The sequence below is a fragment of the Rhinopithecus roxellana genome, chromosome 15 (assembly GCF_007565055.1).
Source record: "Rhinopithecus roxellana isolate Shanxi Qingling chromosome 15, ASM756505v1, whole genome shotgun sequence".
Taxonomy (NCBI): Eukaryota; Metazoa; Chordata; class Mammalia; order Primates; family Cercopithecidae; genus Rhinopithecus; species Rhinopithecus roxellana.
The window spans coordinates 85,134,117-85,147,967 of record NC_044563.1 but is presented as its reverse complement, the minus strand read 5'-3'; the positions used below and the strand labels follow the sequence as shown (position 1 = coordinate 85,147,967).

The 13,851-nt window shown below is 37.7% G+C and overlaps 1 protein-coding gene across 1 annotated transcript; it reads right to left on the bottom strand.

Annotated features, from left to right (window-relative positions):
* Positions 1-986: 986 nt before the first annotated feature.
* Positions 987-1,956, bottom strand: LOC104663397 (olfactory receptor 56B1). Its single transcript, XM_010364557.2, is given in 3 exon segments — positions 987-1,378; positions 1,381-1,470; positions 1,473-1,956. Coding segments are annotated over 3 exon segments (966 nt in total).
* Between the last annotated feature and the right edge of the window lie 11,895 nt (positions 1,957-13,851).

Sequence of the window (13,851 nt, the reverse complement as noted above, 5' to 3'; positions counted from 1 at the left end):
GAGTAGTAGGTTGTTTTAAGAAAACAAAACTGGATATTGAAAAAGTAATGCATGCTGGGCACTCAGAGACTACTATCAGGAAGTCTTTATCAGCCCCTTGGCCTGAAGAAAGAAGGCAAGACAAGCCTATTACTATATTTCTCTAAGAGTTGTAGTTGTAGCAGGTGGGTGACCGGAGAAGGGACACATCCAGTGAGAACCCCAATGTCAAAGCAGGCTGGAAGTAGAATAATAAATAGCCTCTCCTCTTGAACTATAATCTGTCACAGCATCACATTGGCTCAATTCAATTGAACACCGAAAGACAAAGGAGTTTGGGCTTACAATATGTGAAAGTCAGCCCTCCAGTTTACAGAGCAGTGCACAAAGGGTAGAGAGCAAATCTGGGGAGGCAAATGGCACAAGCACCAGATCCTTCTAGCTAGATGAATCTTTTGGGTTCTGTCTGTCCAAGCTGAGTCATCTCATACTCCACCTAAATCCTCATCATTTTCTGATTTGGCTTTATTTGTCTGAATTGCTTTCTTTTCCGGCCTCTGTATTCCATATTACTGGGGTAATGCTTGTTCAGGGATACTGACTTTGCTCCCAAGTTATAGCTAACGATGTGTAAGCATGACCTATAATTCATGTCCCAATCACTAATTTCTCTGAATGAATGTATGTGTGTGTTTATGTGTGGGTGTGTGATTATATTCATTTTTATTATTTATTTTATGAGATAGATATAAATCATTAGGTTCTTTAAATCCAATTTGGTTTGGTAGAAAATTCTTCCATATTCTCAAATATATTTATATATTTAGTTTTTGTCAATATTTTAGGCTACTGTGATTTTTTGTATCTTTTCTGAAGCTTTCACAATTATTTACATACAAATATAAAAAGGGAATCCCAAAGGTATGCACTTACTCATTTATCCTCTTTGAAATTTTACTATCCAGTTTAGGAGAAGCTGAGGTTCATGTACATCACGGAGAAGGTCTCTAGGATCTTATTTCTTTTGTAAGAGCAAACAGCACCTTTTGGAAGGCTGCCCTAAGTTCTTTGGTCTGAAGTGCATAAACTATAGGGTTGAGGGAAGGGAGGATGATGTTGTGCAACACATTAAGTAGAACTGGAATCAAAGTGGCCCTCATGTCTGTCAGATGAGTTACTGAAATCACTACAACAATAGTGTAAAAGAAAAGGATGAGGGTAAGATGTGAACTACAAGTGCTCAGGTCCTTGGCTGCAGCTTCAACTGAGTTCAGTCTAAGTACAGAGTACAGAATCAAAATATATGACAGTATAATAAGACTTAGATCACTCCCCATTCCAAGCCATGCCAGAACCAACTGGCAAATGCTGTTTGGCCTCCTGTCATCACAAGCCAGGCTGTGACCCCAAGGTTAGAGCACAGGCAGTGTTCAATTTCGTTCCTGGAGCAATAGTCATGCTGTGCTGCAAGCACAGGCACCGGGATGACAAGCCATTTCTCAGCACCATGAACAGGTTAGCTTTTAAGATTAAGGAACTGGTGACAATGGATGGATAGCGAAGAGGGTGACAAATAGCCACATATCTATCAAAAACCATGCAGAGGAAGATACCAGACTCCATGCCCACAAAGAAGTGAATGGCATAAATCTGAGCGAATCACTCAGGGAGGCTAACGACCTTGGCATCAAACCAGAAGATGGCCAGGTTCTTAGGTGTGATAGTAGTGGCCAGACCCACGTCGACCACGGAGAGGATGCCAAGGAAAGGGTACATGGGCTGCTGCAAAGAAGGGTTCTGCCAGATGATGAGGAGGATGAGGGTGTTTGCAGCAAGTGCTGAGAGATACAGTAGTGCCAGGGGCAGAGATAGCCAGTGCTGCCAGCTGTGAATACCTGGGAATCCCAGCAGGATAAACTCAGAGACCTGGAATTTGGAGCTATTGGAGACTTTGAGAGATGCAGACATATGATTCATGATTCAACATGAATTTCAAGTCTCTATTTGTATTGTTCTCAGTTATCACAGGTTGGAACCACCACAGAAATAAAATTGTAGTGTTTTTCTAAGTCTTTCTTCTTCTCTTTAGAAATTACATAGATTGAATGGATGTGCTTGTTTTCCTTGTATTTGTCTCAGTGTTACTTGACTTGACTCAGAGGTTTATCAACTAGTAATAACTAGGTTTTTAAAATGAAGAATTATAGGAGATGAAATTTATAGCTGCATCATTTCAAGTTGCTGTAGATGTCCATTAATGTCTTACACAGTCTTCCAAAATTTTGATATCATAGTCTTGTAAATATTTGCAGAAATAAATCATATTGCAGATTTGGGGATAGTTTTCTTTCATATTCTACTTTGTATGCACTTCTGAAGAGGTTGCAAAACAGTAGCTTAAAAGGAAGTTAGTGATTATAGCGGAATTTTTCCATGTGAGAAGTCATATAATTAAGACATACCTTAGTAAGCTTTTTATAGTTGAATCTTAGAGAACTTATAAAGACATAAATACAGGATTTAGGTAAAACTAATAAGACGCTTTTAAAGATAACTGTGGTAACAACACGATATTAGATCAACTCTATTCATTTTTTTAGTGCTCTTTACACTGTTAACCACAGGCACAATGTTGTACAGCTGGTCTCTAGAACTTATTCATCTTGTACAACTAAAACTTTCTATCTATCGAACAGTAATTTTAACTTATTTAATATACAAGAATTATTTTTCCATAATGTTGAAGGAATTGCCATCCAATGTTCAAAAATCACTGTTAAAATTAGACATTATCTTTTCTAAGACTTTGTTGTTATCCATGTACTTTTTGTTCTGTATGGTGGCTCAACCAGACAAGCTTGAATCTAGAAAACTAACTTCCCCTTGCTGCAAATGATTGCCTTCTTATATTGTTGATTTCTTTTCTTTACTTCATATGCACTCCTTTTTTTTTCAGTATTCTTTCTGCAACCTGCCTGGAGCAAATGTTTCTCATTTTCCACACTTCTTTCTTTCTGCTAGCAATCTTATCTTTCAAACATTGGTATTCCTTTGTTTAAAATAATGCATGGCTTCACATTTTCTTTTAAATACAATACTTTATTATTATGATCCTTATTTATTTGTTGTTATTATTATTTATTACAATCCTTCATTTTGCATAAAACACTCTCAGATATGACTCAAACCGAAGTGAATATAATCTCTTGCTTTGAACTTATTTGTATTCTACACTGCAGATATATATAATACTTACTCTATACTAAAATTAGTAATTTTTCAAGGCATTTTATTGCCAATATTTTTGCCATGGTGGAAGCTATTGCAGGTTTATGAGCAAGAAACAAAAACTGGAAAGCCATGTTCAAAGTTTAAAATGTTATTTTTAATGTATTAGTTATGGATTTATTTTGATATAATTATTGTTAAATATCAAAAAAACTGGAAGAAAATAAAATTCTTTTATTGTATCAATTCTTACTAAAAACTAAATGTATTTCCTTTCAGATATTTCTTATTGCCTATATGTTTGAATAAACATATACTCCCAAATGATGGAATAAATCATCATTCTTTAATGGTGAATGTCATTTGATAAAGAGTAAAATTATCTAAATGTATCTACAGAAAATTTGAATGACTAAAAGGCACACACAATAAAGCTAGTTTTACTTTGAGCTTTTAGAGGAGAATTCTAAACACAATAGTTTTATCCTGGATGTGTGGAAGTGTGTAACCCATTTGATGTACAAGGCCTGACATTTTTACTTAATCCTCATTTATTACTTTACATCCTAATATTGCATAATCTTCTATCTTTGATGCTTTCACTATTAAAATTTATTTCTGATTTATATATGTGTGATACAATTAAGAGAAGATGTATGTTTGAGCTCACAGAAAAATAATTGTTTTTAAATTTTTTTACAATTATATTCTAGCGTGACATAGAATATGATTCTGCTGTATAAAACAGTTAATATATGAACCCTGAAGGTAATCTGGCAGTGTTGTTTTTTGTTTATAGACAAGGTAACTTCTAGTGCACCATGTGAGCCTTAATATTTTCTAATTCTGACCTCAACCTTTTTTGCAAAGGCCCTCCAATCCTCTATATGCTACTAAAGCAGAGAGAAATGTCAATCTTTTTTGCAGAATGTTGACAAAACAACATAATGTTTAGGATAAGCCATTGAACTCTCTGGAATTTAGCCAAAGCGACCATAAGAAGATTTTATTACTTACCTGCTTATGAACAAAGGCTTACAGTCTGGGATCCTAGCAGTGGCAGAAGTTTTCTACTAGGCAAAAACAGAACTTTATGAGAAAGATGCTTTAACACAAGATGTGTTGTCAGCTAAGATATGGCACAAAAATTATAAACTTCTGAAATTTATGGAGAGTAGTTAAGCAGCTCAGTGACCTAAGCATAACAGACCTCCTTTGCAGATATGATGAAAGACCTATAGAGAAATTTGAATTCCTAGGATGTTAAACCCCACTAGAATAGAAAGCAGTTTAACTCAAAAACATGTGTCCTATTAATGTAACTTAAGAATTTACATGAATATAAGAATATCTTCATTTATTAAATCAAAATGAACCTAGAAAGGTGAAAAATTCTAGAGTGTTTGAATGGTTTTTAAGCACACAAACTCTGGGTGTTCTAAATTCTGTGGCTAGGAGATTTATTTAAACACTTTTAAAGGAGAAAGCATTCATTCAAAAATACATATTTAGTTCTGACTGTGTTTGAAAAACCTGTTAGGCATAAAGTGATCAATAGAACAGACATCATTCCTGTTCTTATTGAAATTGTGGTCTAGTTGAGGTGGGGGGATAGAATAATGACTAAAAAATCAAGCAAATATATAATAATAGACTGGGATTTGTGCTTTAAAGCAAAAGTACCAAGTGATGAGTTCACATGAAGAAAAAATAAATTAATCTCTTGTTGTCAGAGAGGATTTCCTGAAGAAATGTTTGTTCTGAGGACAACTGTTTGAATAGAAGATAACTATGGTATCTGTGTTGGGGTGGGGAGAAAAAACACTTTTTATCCAGGAATCTTTAAATGCTAAAATGAGAGGGATCAAGGCATAGTCAAGTTAACAACAGAGTGTTACAACAATGTGTCTGGTAATCTCAGCGTAATAACAAGGTAACCTCAAGGTGACAACAATGTGCCTGGAAACCGCAAGGTGTGGTGGAACATGGGAGGTGATGTGAGATGGTACTACTGAGATCACAGTGGTCAGATAATTTTAAGCAAATTTATGCTAACATGATATGGAGCCACCGAAAGGTTTTAGGATAATTTAGGCATAGCAGCAATGTGAAGACCAGATTGTATGTGGCAAGAATAAATATAAGTTGGATGAACACTGACAACAGTACTTCATGAGTGAGACAGTTTTATTTTAAGCTGTGAACATAAAGAGAAATGGATGGATATAAAAGTTCTACAGGATGTAAATCTGATAATATTTATGACTCCAAAATAACTCTAAGTTTCTGGTACGTGCACTGGAATGGAATATGTCATTCATGTACCTAAGGATGATTGGAGAAGAACCAGATTATGAGGGAAGAGAATGAGTTCAAATGAGGTCATGACCAATATGAGGTGCCTGCCTTTGAAGTGTCCAAGAGATGATTATTGAGCAAATACATGAAAAAGTAGTTCCAGAGAGCAAAGGAACAATTTGAGAAAAATTGGAGTGACTATTATTTTATTTGGAAATCACTGGAATATTTGAATTATTGCTATTAGCACAAATAGATGCTTTAGCAAGTGAGGATACTGACAGAAAGAAGGTGATCTAGCATCTGGTTTTGAGAAACTCATCGTGATGTCTAGGTAAATGTTGAGAAAGAAAGAGACCCAAAATAAACTATATAGGAAAAAACAGATTGATTTTTAAAGAAGAAGGCAAAGAAATTGATTCATAATTTTACTCTACTGACAGATCCAATGAAACATAGTTTTAAGCAATATTGATGGATTCAGTCTCTTGGAGGTTACAAATGACTTTTTGAAAAGATTGTCTATTTTTGAAATGCATAAGAAAAAGTCATATTGGCATGGGCTAAAGAGTAAGTTAAAGGCTAGGAAATAAAAAATTTTGTGCACATAATTTTACAGGAAGTTGTACGAACAAGAAAATATAGGGCAGAAGTTGAAAGTTTAGAGTTAAAAGTTGGAGTTTAGAGTCATTTGTAGTAGAAAGTAGAATGGTGGCTACCACAGGCTGAAAAGGGTGAAAGGTGGGGAAGTGGGGAATGGGGAGATGTTGACCAAAGTGTATAAAGGTTCAATTAGAGAGGAGTAGTAAATTTTCTTTTGTTTTTTTTTTTTTTTTTTCCAGGAGAGCACTTCCATTTCACTCCTATTCCTTTCTTTCTTTTTCTTTTTTTTTTTGTTTGTTTTCTAATAGGAGGTAAATCAACATTTTTATTCACATTGCAAAACCATCAGGAGGTAAGATTTTTTTTAAAAATGCATTTTTTTTACATTTATTTTTTATTTTTTATTTTTTTTATTTTTTTTATTTTTTATTATACTTTAAGTTCTAGGGTACATGTGCATAACATGCAGGTTTGTTACATATGTATACTTGTGTCATGTTGGTGTGCTGCACCCGTCAACTCATCAGCACCCATCAATTCGTCATTTATATCAGGTATAACTCCCAATGCAATCCCTCCCCCCTCCTCCCTCCTCATGATAGGCCCCGATGTGTGATGTTCCCCTTCCCGAGTCCAAGTGATCTCATTGTTCAGTACCCACCTATGAGTGAGAACATGCGGTGTTTGGTTGTCTCTTCTTGTGATAGTTTGCTAACAATGATGGTTTCCAGCTGCATCCATGTCTCTACAAAGGATGCAAACTCATCCTTTTTTATGGCTGCATAATATTCCATGGTGTATATGTGCCACATTTTCTTAATCCAGTCTGTCACAGATGGACATTTGGGTTGATTCCAAGTGTTTGCTATTGTGAATAGTGCCACAATAAACATACGTGTGCATGTGTCTTTATAGCAGCATGATTTATAATCCTTTGGGTATATACCCAGTAGTGGGATGGCTGGGTCATATGGTACATCTAGTTCTAGATCCTTGAGGAATTGCCATAATGTTTTCCATAATGGTTGAACTAGTTTACAATCCCACCAACAGTGTAAAAGTGTTCCTATTTCTCCACACCCTCTCCAGCACCTGTTGTTTCCTGACTTTTTAATGATTGCCATTCTAACTGGTGTGAGATGGTATCTCATTGTGGTTTTGATTTGCATTTCTCTGATGGCCAGTGATGATGAGCATTTTTTCATGTGTTTGTTGGCTGTATGAATGTCTTCTTTTGAGAAATGTCTGTTCATATCCTTTGCCCACTTTTGGATGGGGTTGTTTGTTTTTTTCTTGTATATTTGTTTGAGTTCTTTGTAGATTCTGGATAGTAGCCCTTTGTCAGATGAGTAGATTGCAAAAATTTTCTCCCATTCTGTAGGTTGCCTGTTCACTCTGATGGTAGTTTCTTTTGCTGTGCAGAAGCTCTTTAGTTTAATTAGATCCCATTTGTCAATTTTGGCTTTTGCTGCCGTTGCTTTTGGTGTTTTAGACATGAAGTCCTTGCCCATGCCAATGTCCTGAATGGTACTACCTAGGTTTTCTTCTAGGGTTTTTATGGTATTAGGTCTAACATTTAAGTCTCTAATCCATCTTGAATTAATCTTCGTATAAGGAGTAAGGAAAAGATCCAGTTTCAACTTTCTACTTATGGCTACCCACTTTTCCCACCACCATTTATTAAATAGGGAATCCTTTCCCCATTTCTTGTTTCTCTCAGGTTTGTCAAAGATCAGATGGCTGTAGATGTGTGGTATTATTTCTGAGGACTCTGTTCTGTTCTATTGGTCTATATCTCTGTTTTGGTACCAGTACCATGCTGTTTTGGTTACTGTAGTATTGTAGTATAGTTTGAAGTCAGGTAGCGTGATGCCTCCAGCTTTGTTCTTTTGACTTAGGATTGTCTTGGCAATGCGGGGTCTTTTTTGGTTCCATATGAACTTTAAAGCCTTTTTTTCCAATTCTGTGAAGAAACTCATTGGTAGCTTGACGGGGATGGCATTGAATCTATAAATAACCTTGGGCAGTATGGCCATTTTCACGATATTGATTCTTCCTATCCATGAGCATGGTATGTTTTTCCATTTGTTAGTGTCCTCTTTTATTTCACTGAGCAGTGGTTTGTAGTTCTCCTTGAAGAGATCCTTTACATCCCTTGTAAGTTGGATTCCTAGGTATTTTATTCTCTTTGAAGCAATTGTGAATGGAAGTTCATTCATGCTTTGGCTCTCTGTTTGTCTGTTACTGGTGTATAAGAATGCTTGTGATTTTTGCACATTAATTTTGTATCCTGAGACTTTGCTGAAGTTGCTTATCAGCTTAAGGAGATTTTGGGCTGAGACGATGGGGTTTTCTAAATATACAATCATGTCATCTGCAAACAGGGACAATTTGACTTCTTCTTTTCCTAACTGGATACCCTTGATTTCTTTCTCTTGCCTGATTGCCCTAGCCAGCACTTCCAACACTATGTTGAATAGGAGTGGTGAGAGAGGGCATCCCTGTCTTGTGCCAGTTTTCAAAGGGAATTTTCCCAGTTTTTGCCCATTCGGTATGATATTGGCTGTGGGTGTGTCATAAATAGCTCTTATTATTTTGAGGTACGTTCCATCAATACCGAATTTATTGAGCGTTTTTAGCATGAAGGGCTGTTGAATTTTGTCAAAAGCCTTTTCTGCATCTATTGAGATAATCATGTGGTTCTTGTCTTTGGTTCTGTTTATATGCTGGATTACGTTTATTGATTTGCGAATGTTGAACCAGCCTTGCATCCCAGGGATGAAGCCCACTTGATCATGGTGGATAAGCTTTTTGATGTGCTGCTGAATCCGGTTTGCCAGTATTTTATTGAGGATTTTTGCATCGATGTTCATGAGGGATATTGCTCTAAAATTTTCTTTTTTTGTTGTGTCTCTGCCAGGCTTTGGTATCAGGATGATGTTGGCCTCGTAAAATGAGTTAGGGAGGATTCCCTCTTTTTCTATTGATTGGAATAGTTTCAGAAGGAATGGTACCAGCTCCTCCTTGTACCTCGGGTAGAATTCAGCTGTGAATCCATCTGGTCCTGGAGTTTTTTTGGTGGGTAGGCTATTAATTATTGCCTCAATTTCAGAGCCTGCTATTGGTCTATTCAGGGATTCAACTTCTTCCTGGTTTAGTCTTGAAGAGAGTAAGTGTCCAGGAAATTATCCATTTCTACTAGATTTTCTAGTTTATTTGCGTAGAGGTATTTATAGTATTCTCTGATAGTAGTTTGTATTTCTGTGGGATCCGTGGTGATATCCCCTTTATCATTTTTTATTGCGTCTATTTGATTCTTCTCTCTTTTCTTCTTTATTAGTCTTGCTAGAGGTGTGTCAATTTTGTTGATTCTTTCAAAAAACCAACTCCTGAATTCATTGATTTTTTGGAGGGTTTTTTGTGTCTCTATCTCCTTCAGTTCGGCTCTGATCTTAGTTATTTCTTGCCTTCTGCTAGCTTTTGAATGTGTTTGCTCTTCTTTCTCCAGTTCTTTTAACTGTGATGTTAGAGTGTCCATTTTAGATCTTTCCAGCTTTCTCTTGTGGGCATTTAGTGCTATAAATTTCCCTCTACACAGTGCTTTAAATGTGTCCCAGAGATTCTGGTATGTTGTATCTTTGTTCTCATTGGTTTCAAAGAACATCTTTATTTCCGCTTTCATTTCGTTATGTACCCAGTAGTCATTCAGGAGCACGTTTTTCAGTTTCCATGTAGTTGAGCAGTTTTGATTGAGTTTCTTAATCCTGAGTTCTAGTTTGATTGCACTGTGGTCTGAAAGACAGTTTGTTATAATTTCTGCTCTTGTACATTTCTGAGGAGTGCTTTACTTCCAATTATGTGGTCAATTTTGGAATAAGTGCGATGTGGTGCTGAGAAGAATGTATATTCTGTTGATTTGAGGTGGAGAGTTCTATAGATATCTATTAGGTCCACTTGGTGCAGAGATGAGTTCAATTCCTGGATATCTTTGTTAACTTTCTGTCTCTTTGATCTGCCTAATGTTCACAGTGGAGTGTTGAAGTCTCCCATTATTATTGTATGGGAGTCTAAGTCTCTTTGTAAGGCTCTAAGGACTTGCTTTATGAATTTGGGTGCTCCTGTATTGGGTGCATCTATATTTAGGATAGTTAGCTCTTCCTGTTGAATTGATCCCTTTACCATTATGTAATGGCCTTCTTTGTCTCTTTTGATCTTTGATGGTTTAAAGTCTATTTTATCAGAGACTAGGATTGCAACCTCTGCTTTATTTTGTTCTCCATTTGCTTGGTAGATCTTCCTCCATCCCTTTATTTTGAGCCTATGTATGTCTCTGCATGTGAGATGGGTCTCCTGAATACAGCAGACTGATGGGTCTTGACTCTTGATCCAGTTTGCCAGTCTGTGTCTTTTAATTGGAGCATTTAGTCCATTTACATTTAAGGTTAATATTGTTATGTGTGAACTTGATCCTGCCATTATGATATTAACTGGTTATTTTGCTCATTAGTTGATGCAGTTTCTTGCTAGCCTCGATGGTCTTTACATTTTGGCATGTTTTTGCAATGGCTGCTACCGGTTGTTCCTTTCCATGTTTAGGGCTTCCTTCAGGGTCTCTTGTAAGGCAGGCCTGGTGGTGACAAAATCTCTAAACATTTGCTTATCTGTAAAGGATTTTATTTCTCCTTCACTTATGAAACTTAGTTTGGCTGGATATGAAATTCTGGGTTTAAAATTCTTTTCTTTAAGAATGTTGAATATTGGCCCCCACTCTCTTCTGGCTTGTAGAGTTTCTGCCGAGAGGTCTGCTGTTATTCTGATGGGCTTCCCTTTGTGGGTAACCCGACCTTTCTCTCTGGCTGCCCTCATGATTTTTTCCTTCATTTCAACTTTGGTGAATCTGGCAATTATGTGTCTTGGAGTTGCTCTTCTGGAGGAGTATCTTTGTGGCGTTCTCTGTATTTCCTGAATTTGAATGTTGTCCTGCCCTACTAGGTTGGGGAAGTTCTCCTGGATGATATCCTGAAGAATGTTTTCCAACTTGGTTCCATTTTCCCCCTCACTTTCAGGCACCCCAATCAGACGTAGATTTGGTCTTTTTACATAATCCCATACTTCTTGCAGGCTTTGTTCATTTCTTTTTCTTCTTTTTTCTTTTGGTTTCTCTTCTCACTTCATTTCATTCATTTGATCCTCAATTGCTGATACTCTTTCTTCCAGTTGATCGAGTCGGTTACTGAAGCTTGTGGATGTGTCACGTATTTCTCGTGTCATGGTTTTCATCTCTGTCATTTCATTTATGACCTTCTATGCGTTAATTATTCTAGCTAGCAATTCTTCCACTCTTTTTTCAAGATTTTTAGTTTCTTTGCACTGGGTACATAATTCCTCCATTAGCTCTGAGAAGTTTGATGGACTGAAGCCTTCTTCTCTCATCTCGTCAAAGTCACTCTCTGACCAGCTTTGATCCATTGCTGGCGATGAGCTGCGCTCCTTTGCAGGGGGAGATGCGCTCTTATTTTTTGAATTTCCAGATTTTCTGCCTTGCTTCTTCCCCATCTTTGTGGTTTTATCTGCCTCTGGTCTTTGATGATGGTGACGTACTGATGGGGTTTTGGTATAGGTGTTCTTCCTGTTTGATAGTTTTCCTTCTAATAGTCAGGACCCTCAGCTGTAGGTCTGTTGGAGATTGCTTGAGGTCCACTCCAGACCCTGTTTGCCTGGGTATCAGCAGCAGAGGTTGCAGAAGATAGAATATTGCTGAACAGCGAGTGTACCTGTCTGATTCTTACTTTGGGAGCTTCCTCTCAGGGGTGTATTCCACCCTGTGAGGTGTGGGGTGTCAGACTGCCCCTAGTGGGGGATGTCTCCCAGTTAGGCCATTCAGGGGTCAGGGACCCACTTAAGCAGGCAGTCTGTCCGTTCTCAGATCTCAACCTCCGTGTTGGGAGATCCACTGCTCTCTTCAAAACTGTCAGACAGAGTCGTTCACGTCTGCACAGGCCTCTGCTGCTTCCCCTGTTGTTCAGGAGTAGTAAATTTTCAAGAACTATTGTACAACATGATGACTGCAGTCAACAATAATATATGGTATGTTTCAAAATTGCTGAAAGAATAAATTTAAAATGTTCTACTGCAAAAATATAACTTTATGAGGTGACGGATATGTTAATTAGACTGATAAATCATTCCACAAAGTATACATATATCAAAATACCACATTGCATCCCTTATATATAATTATTAGTCTATTAAAAATGAAATATACATCAAAAATAAAAATTAAATTTTAAAAAGCATTTCTTGTTTTAAGATGGGGAAAAATAATGCATCTTTGGAGGTTGGTGTGAACCATTTGGTAGAGAGAAAAATAGATTGTTGATAAGTCAGACAGAATTGGATAAATAAGAGCATATGAGTGATGAAAAGAGGAGAGGTGATGAGAGTCACCTTCCACGGCTCACATGCGAAGACCTACCTCAAACTGGAAGGATGGTACCTCTCACTTACCCTTAGAAAAGGTGGTTAAATGTTGGCCGGGCGCGGTGGCTCAAGCCTGTAATCCCAGCACTTTGGGAGGCCGAGACGGGTGGATCACGAGGTCAGGAGATCGAGACCATCCTGGCGAACACAGTGAAACCCCGTCTCTACTAAAAAATACAAAAAATTAGCCGGGCGAGGTGGCGGGCGCCTGTAGTCCCAGCTACGTGGGAGGCTGAGGCAGGAGAATGGCGTGAACCCGGGAGGCAGAGCTTGCAGTGAGCTGAGATCCGGCCACTGCACTCCAGCCTGGGCAACAGAGTGAGACTCCATCTCAAAAAAAAAAAAAAAAAAAAAAAGAAAAGGTGGTTAAATGTTTGCATATGTAGATGGGTTTGATACAATATATTTGTTATGTTTAGTTAGAGGAAATTAAGTGCTACCATTTGGTAATGTTTTAGGGAAATGTTTGGACCAAGAACAGGAAGGAAGCTGCAGATTAATGAGAAATTTATTTTTAATGTAGAGAAAAGGCTTACAATTCTGAGACTTACACAACAATTCTGGAGGTGCCAGAAAACCCTTTACTGTATTACGTCAAATAATAATTTGATATTATCACAATTCTTGCCTCCCCTGCTGGTTTCTCTGCTTTCTTCCAGTAAACTTCTTGAGCATACAAAATGCTTAAAGAATCTCATTTACAATGAATGAGAAGTAAATGAGATGTAGGAACTTATCTGACCCCCAGCAACTTAGAGCACTTAGACTGCAGAATATGAAGTAATTGAGCAGTAATTCCTCTATCTCCTTTTCATAACCTGCCAAATAAGTGAATCCATTAGCCCAGTGCTCACTTAGAAAAGGATTCTTCCTGAAAATTTTCAGTTTGCATTGCTCTTCAAATTAGACATTATGGCTAAATTCTGTATTAACTGAACATTATACATGGATGGAGGGGATGAGGCTATACCTTTTGACTATCCTACATGTGTAAACGATGTTTAAGAATTTCTACTGGAGGGGCGGAGCAAGATGGCCGAATAGGAACAACTCCAGTCTCCAACTCCCAGCGCGAGCGACACAGAAGACCGGTGATTTCTGCATTTTCAACTGAGGTACTGGGGTCATCTCACTAGGGAGTGCCGGACAATCGCTGCTGGTCAGCTGCTGCAGCCTGACCAGCGAGAGCTGAAGCAGGGCGAGGCATCGCCTCACCTGGAAGCGCAAGGGGGAAGGGGATCCGTTTTCCTAGCCAGGGGAACT